General features: G+C 49.0%; 1 protein-coding gene across 1 annotated transcript in view; it reads right to left on the reverse strand.

Moving 5' to 3' along the window:
• Window positions 1-1,942: 1,942 nt before the first annotated feature.
• satb2 (SATB homeobox 2) overlaps window positions 1,943-7,500 on the reverse strand; it is a 55,082-nt gene continuing 49,524 nt past the window's right edge. The window contains 1 exon segment of the mRNA XM_048238470.1: window positions 1,943-7,500. This exon segment is cut by the window's right edge and continues 52 nt beyond it. Coding sequence (XP_048094427.1) covers window positions 6,816-7,500 — 685 coding nt within the window. The 3' untranslated portion in view covers window positions 1,943-6,815.

Genomic DNA, 7,500 nt, shown 5'->3' on the forward strand with positions numbered 1-7,500 from the left:
AAGTGATCGTGTATGTGTAGGGTGTATTTCATACACAATCTGGCAACCTGAATGGATCAATGATTTTAAAATGAAGTTTGATGGCCATGCAAATTATGGGAGTTTTCCGGGAGAAATAATAAAACGGAAGGGTGCTGGGAGATGACCTTGAAATACGGGAGAAACCCGGGAAAAACGGGAGTGTTGACAGGTATGTGCTATCATATAAACATTTTGTTTTATTCATAGACAGAGGATAGCGGGATGAAACCTCTGTTGAAAAAAAAAACCCAAATCATGGCGCTGAATTAAGAGCCGTCAGGCAGGACATAAACCTAGCTACACCCCAGTCTGGGTGGTCTGGCCTAGCTGCCGTTGTGGAATGAGGGCTGACTCGCATCCAAGAGCTAACGGATGCAGCAGCAAATTCTGCCAGGGCCAATGGTTTTATTTCGACACCCCTAAACGCTGCTCTCACTGCTCCGATAGGAACCCCCCCCCACACACACACACACACACACACATCCCCCAATCCCGTCATCCCCTGCTAATGACAACCAGCTTCAGACCTGGAGGGGTGTGTTGGTGGTGTGTGTGTGTCGGGGGGGCTTGGAGAGAGGCTGAGGGGGAGGCAAAGGGGGTTCAAGCCAGCCAATTGAGCGAATAATAAGTTCAATTAGGAGATTGGGGGCCTGGCACTGAATGGAAACCAGAGGACAACGCCGCAAGCTGCTCGGGGAAGGACGGAGGAGGGGGCAAGAAGAGTGGGGGGGCCACGGCAGGGAGGCTGGCCTGGCAGGTGGCCAGTCCAGTCAAAAGGCTTCCAACTGGGGTAAGAAGCGGAGAGGAGTTGGCCTTCGTGTGATGGGACCGGTCACCAGGCCGGGAGAGAGAGCGTATAAATGAAAGGTTGGGGGCTCTCGTCCTTGTCTGAGTAGTTTCAGTTGTGGGAATCACTGTGGGTTCTTAAAGAGATGGATGTGTCCTTTTTTCGTCACCATTCAGAGAAAGAGCCAACTGAGAAATGCTGCAGGAAGACTTGGAAAATCACTCAAGGGGCTTGTGTAAGCTTGCATCTCACCACTCATAGAGCGTAAAGTCAAAAGACCGTATCAGATAAAAACAGTGTTAGATAGATGAAGGTGATGAAGACAGATGAGGCACTATGAGATTTTAAGAGCTTTTAAGAGACTATTACTGATGCAAATGACTTCTAATCAACCTGCCCAGTTCGTATAGAGAGTAAGCTGGAGGCCATTTTGGTGTTTGGGGATAAAAGGAGAAGTTGAAGTGATTTGAAGTATTTTGTGGCCTGTTTTGCCTAATGAGCAGGTTTTTTTTTAGTTTATGTTGATGAATGTGGCTTCGACACATTATTCACTGACCATAACATAGCTGGGACCCGCCACGCCTCACAAACAGATACCCACACACACACATAACAACAACAACCTCCAAAAAACCTACAGTTGTTTATTATTCAGTGGATCACCCATGCTGGTCATCCAATGATTGTGATTGTTTTTTAAAATGTTTTTTTTTTTAAAGGATAAACACACAGTCCACACACAAAAGTTACATCGTCATTGACTGTTTCCAGTAAGGCAGACCAAGTGCGCCTCACGGTCTGTTTTTCCTATTATGGTTTATTTTGATTGCTTTTTATGTACAAATGAAACAGTATTTGGTTCCTGTGGCCACACCACTTGAATGCCCACGGTCCCCCCGAAAAAAAGACAACATCGCATTGTTCTGAAGGCGGGGTGCTATGCTCTTTGAAACACTGGGGCGGCCTTAGAAGAATAAGGATAAAATAATGACGGCTGTGGGGGTTTGGTTGAATGCATTAGCCCCTCTTGCTCCCATCCCCAGTTAAATAGAAACCCATATAAAACATATGCTGCATTTACAGAAATAGAGAGAGAGAGAGAGAGAGAGAGAGAGAGAGAGGCAGAAACAATCGTTCCCTTTTCAATGGATGCACTTTATTTAAACGACAGCAATTTGAAAAATAAAATATGAAAAACAAAAAAATACACAAAAAAGCAATGCACATAAGTTAGAGAGTTAATTATCACTTAGTGATAATGACTATGACTTGATTTACATGGAATATGAAAAATACCAATCCAGGAATGGCAATCCTGATTCACATTGTAGGTGAAATAGAAAATCGAGATGAAAGTGTTGGCAGCGGTGGCAAACCTGAAGATCAACTTGATGAATGTTATAATGGATTGTTCTCAACAATTAGGTCGGACATTGTGCTTAGTCAAGAGGCACTGCAAGAAAAACAATTATCGCTCCATGTTATCAGCTCAAGAAACTTAAAATCACATACACATGAAACCATCAGGCATATACAGTGAAAGTAGCTCTATAGAGTTTAAGTGTGGGGGCTTTTATCAGTACACTATATTTGGTGACACCATCAAATAGAGTTGACTTTCCTCTTGTCAGCATAAGAGCATTATGTAGCATTAGTAAAGTGTCATGACCACTTTACTAGTAGATTCTAATCCTGCCAATATAAAAATGATTGTGACTTGGACAGGATCATGAAAGAGTCGAGATGGCCTCCTACGAGGAGTTGCAGTCTCATGACGCTGCTGCTGTTCACTGAGAGTGACTGCCACCTCCATAAGTTGAGATGATCAACCCCAATTAAGCGTGACACCACAGCGTGAGAGCGAGTGATTGTCTGTTCGAAGGAGAGAATGAGGAATGCGAGAGAGTGAAAAGCAGACAAGTAGTGGGATAATTGGCAACTGACCTTAACCTGCTGCTCATCAGGATCCCAAAGAGCCCATCTTTGTTTCTTTTTTCTCTCTGTGTCTTTCTTTCATTTATTCACTCACTCATTCACTCATTCATCCGCTCTGTCTTTTCTTCACCTGAATTAGTGTCTCTCTGGGGGACGTAGGGTGAGCGATGGCGGGCTGGTGAATGCTCCTGCCTCACGCTGAGGACCAGACTCCCCGCCAGGGCAGGTTAAACACCAGCCTCCAACACACACACCGCACTCCCTCGCTCATCACACACACACACACACACACACACACACACACACACACACACACACAGGGGTAATTTGAGAGAGGTGGTGGTGAGGTGTATTTTTTTGAGGGGGGGGAGGTGGTTGAATGAGGGATTGGCTCATCAGCATCGCTTGTCTTTGGCTGATCTAGGCTCCACAGGAGGGGTGGGTGGGTGTGGGCCTGGGGGAAGGGGGCTCTGAGGAGAGCTGCAGGGGTAATAACTGGGGCAGGTCTGGGCCTCACTGGGTGGGAGCTGACTGACAGGCTTAACTGTGGTGTGGATGTGGTTGACCATCAGAGCCATGTCATTAGATGCCCTGTTCGGAGCCTCCAGACAGTTGACACTCTAAGGGAGTGGAGGGAGGGGGGGGGGGGGGGGCTTCATGGGGTATTTGGGCTGTCTTATACAGTGTCCACAGAGGGACTAAGAACAAGGTTTTTGCACAGCTGACTGAAACCAAACAAACAAACAAATAAAACAAGAGATGCGAAATAGTAAACAGACGCATGCTCATCTTCGGATGATTCTTCCTGAAGTGGAGAAAGTGACAAGTAGATAGAATTACCTCTTTGACAGAAAACTACGTATCGAACCCACTAATCCCTGATTTTCAAGCAGGCTGTCCCCTCCTACAGTGGAGTGATTGCACTAGACCCTATCAATGTGTCTTGGAGCTGCGAGAAGGGAATGTGGGGACTCTACTAGAGGGGGCTCCTACGACACCCCAATGACCGGAGACTAAAGGGGGCCCCTCGGAGGCTCCTGGTGTCAGCCCTCGTTCCGGGTGAGGCGCTGCAGGCTCCCGTGGGACCCCCGTGGACCGCCCCTGTGCACGCTGGCGCTTCCATGCGAATTACTGTCACTCGCCGCACATGTCTTATTAGAGGACGCTGGCCCTCGTGGCTTTAGGGAGGCCTCTAATCGAACGGGACTGAGAAATGCAGAGCAGCCACGGCCCGATACTGAGCCAGTGTTCAGAGCAGTGGACAAGGGGAGGGGGGGAGGAGAAAGGGAGAGAGAAAGAGAGAGAGAGGGAGAGATTATGAGGTGGGTTTTAAACTGTGTTTAACTTTCATTTCTCAGACGTAATAAAGCATTTGACTATTAGTGAGGAGTAAATCTCAATGTCACTTTTCTCCGGATGAACGTGTGCGGTGCGTTGAGGATGTCTATGAGTGGGTTTTTAACACATGCTCATTGTTTCTTCGACAACGGCATCTCCACCTTGCATACACTATGTACAGTCTTCCAGATTTGCCCCAGAAGTGGCGGTCATGACTTAGTCACAAATATTCATTTAAAAAGTGCACCCTGACCATTGAGGATGTAACTTTCTTTCTGAAAACATCAATTCGTTTTTTTTATATTTAAATCTCATCACAAAAGCTAAACAGTGGAACAAACACACATCAGTGTACAAAGAAAAAGAGCAGGTGGAGGACAAGGAGGAAGGGGAGAGGGGGTGATAGCATCTAAGCTCCAAAACAGGACGACATAAAACTGCTTTACATCATGAAGACAAAACAACAAACACAGACCATTAATATTACCTAACTGAATCAAAATAGATGAAAGGTCAACCTCTGGTCAGACACAGAGTCTGTTAAACCAGAATACTCAGGAGAGAGGGAGCAGCTGACTCAAGGCAGCCAATTGGAGCCCTGGATCGACACGTTGCCACAGCAACCCTATTGTGGCATTTCGATACAGGGAGAACTTGTCGCCTTTACGTCGGAGTTCATTTCCAGGTACTGTTTCGTGAACACAAACATGTCCATACAGAATTCAGAGTTCACGGCCAGTGAGTTATGACTGGCTCAAACAAACAAACAAACAAACAAACAAACAAAAATAATAGGATTGTCAACATCTGCAGCAAAAAAAGGTACATTTCAATTCTTATGTTTTTCTTATAATTAGTTTGGATACAGCTCCTGGTCTGACAAATGCTAACTTTAGAAAAGTCCATATGATAGACAGACAGAGCTGGCAGTACACAACATCTCAGGGTTTTGCTCAATAACATCAGTAACTGCTTCTTATTCTCTCATTCCAATTTTTTGGCAGTGCTGTCCCCTTTCATAAAGTCTCTCATTACCAAAACAACCACCATGAGCCAAAAGCTGACATTAGACCATGACAAATACAACTAAAAATAACAGCGATGACTGCAATAACAGCCATAACAACAACAATAATAATAACAATAATCATGGATAAAGATAGTAATAAATAGAGTCATGGAGTTTATGTGGGTAGGGTTGGTGAAGTGGCACACGGAGTACCAGTCAGGGGGGAGGGAAATGTTGGATAAGTATGAGGGGTGGGCTACCGCACATAAAGTGCCTGATTGTTGACATTTGCTGCATGTCTTTTCTGTGTTTTTTTCCGACTCTTGTGTGGGTTAAAGGTAGGGAGAGGCTGGCCAACTGCAGTGGCATTAGTCCATGCTTCCGAAGTTCCCCCTTTGTTTTGGCTGTTCTAGCCCTCTGTGCCCCGGTGTCTTCAAAGTCTTTTTCTCTGATTGCTTCTGCTTGCTTGGTGGCCAGCGTGTAATCAGATGACAGTCGAGGCAGCAGAGGATTACACAAAGTTGTTGTTGTTGATGTTGTTGTTGTTAACAAACACTCAGAAACCTAAGAAGAACAGATGAGTGTCGGAGACAGGCTGACAAACAGACAGGCTTTGGGGTGGTGCTTATCAAGGTGGGGAAGAAGAGGAGAGGAGGTGGGGGAGGGGGGTACCACACAGGACTGATGGGACCAATGTGACTGGTCGGGCGAGGGGTTGGGGTGGGGGTGGCGTGTGGGGGTGGCGTGTGGGGGTGGATGTGGGGGAGGCTGAGGGAGGGACGCCTCTCCTTTCTCCTCAAAGTGGCTGTCGGGCTCGGCACAGACCACACATGTTTATAATTGGATTGATGGGCTGAGCTGTTGTATACACCCCACAGCCCACTCCCTCCTCTCTCTCTCTCTCTCTCTCTCTTTCCACCACCTCCAGTCTCCACCCTCCTCTTAAACAGTCTCGCACAGTTACCCCACATGCCCCGACCTCCCCCCATCAGACACCACCAGGAATGCCTTGTCGAAGGGACGCAGGGAGGAAGAGGCAAGCCACAACCGCCCACACAGCTGCTTGATCAGGCAGGAGTACATCCTCGCCTGTCCTTTGAGAGGTCCAAAGCTCCATTGTCCCTCTTGCTGTTAAGGTGGAGGGGGCGATTTGACTCAACTCAGTTCTCTACACGCCCCCATGAGTGTTGGGCATAAAATTGTAATTTTATTTGTCATTTAAAGATTCCATTTAGTGTTAATGGAGAAGGGAAGGATTGGCATGGATAAGTGTTGTCTATTGGGTGATAGTATTTAAAAACATAAGTGTTTGGGTGATTCTGCAGTTGAACTGCATCACAAGCAAATCAGTAAACTCATGATCACCACAGTGAGATGACATGGGACTCTTGATGCACAGGCACACACTCGCTGTCTGTTCAAAATCTCATCCACCATCCTTTGGTACTGATATCTCTTTGTCAGTGCTCAACAAAACGATTTAGTAACCTATATGAGTCGCTTTATAAGTGTGTGGCTGCCTGTTCATGGGAGCCTACTGGCAATCAATCCCCTACGGTGCCTGTCAGTCAGTTCAGAGGTCAGGTCAGGGCAGACCGCTGCGAGCCTTATGCCGTTGGACAGTTTTAGTGTGTGACCACCTCTTCCTCTCCCTCCCCCTGCCCCTCCCCGTCCTGGCCTGCTACTCCCCTCCCCTGCCCTCGTCGTGGCCGTGTGTTGGGGGTCTTATCTGTGGTAGTCGGCCTGCTCGCGGGGGCTGGAGGACGAGCCGCTGGGGGGCAGGGAGCTGGGCCTGGAGTGGCCCTTGTCCTTGCCCTCGTCCGGGCCGCCGCCGCAGCTGGGGGTCGGGGTTGAGGTGGCGGACGACCCGCCTGCCGCGGAGGAGGATGCGGCTCCAGGTCCGCCGGCGCCCTCCTGGCCACCGTAGATCTCCTCGTGGCCGTCCTCGCTGGACTCGGCGTCCTCGGAGCCCGAGAGCAGCTCCTCGTCGCGGTACTCGGACACGTCCACTCCGCCGCCAGCCGCGCTCTCGGCTCCGAGCTCCTTCAGTCGCCCGTGGTGCTTGACGTGGTAGCGCTGGTTCTGGAAGAACTTGATGATGGTGTGCTTGGGCAGGTCCAGCTGGGCCGAGAGCGTGTGGATGGCCTCCTGGTCCGGGTAGAGCCCCACGTCCTGGATGAAGCTCTGCAGGATGCCCAGCGCCTCCAGGGAGATCTTAGTGCGCGAGCGCGGCTTCTTGGGCCCGGCGCCGGCCCCGCTGGGACAGCCTGCTGCTGCGGCTGTGGCGGCAGCAGCGGACAAGGAGGCGCTGTTCTGTGATGTCTCGTCCACTGCGGAGCTGGGCAGGGGCTCCTCTTGCATGGGGGAGTGGTCCTTCAGGGGCTGTGGCGGGTGCCGGTGCAGAACCTGA

The sequence above is a fragment of the Alosa alosa genome, chromosome 3 (assembly GCF_017589495.1).
Source record: "Alosa alosa isolate M-15738 ecotype Scorff River chromosome 3, AALO_Geno_1.1, whole genome shotgun sequence".
NCBI lineage: Eukaryota > Metazoa > Chordata > Actinopteri > Clupeiformes > Clupeidae > Alosa > Alosa alosa.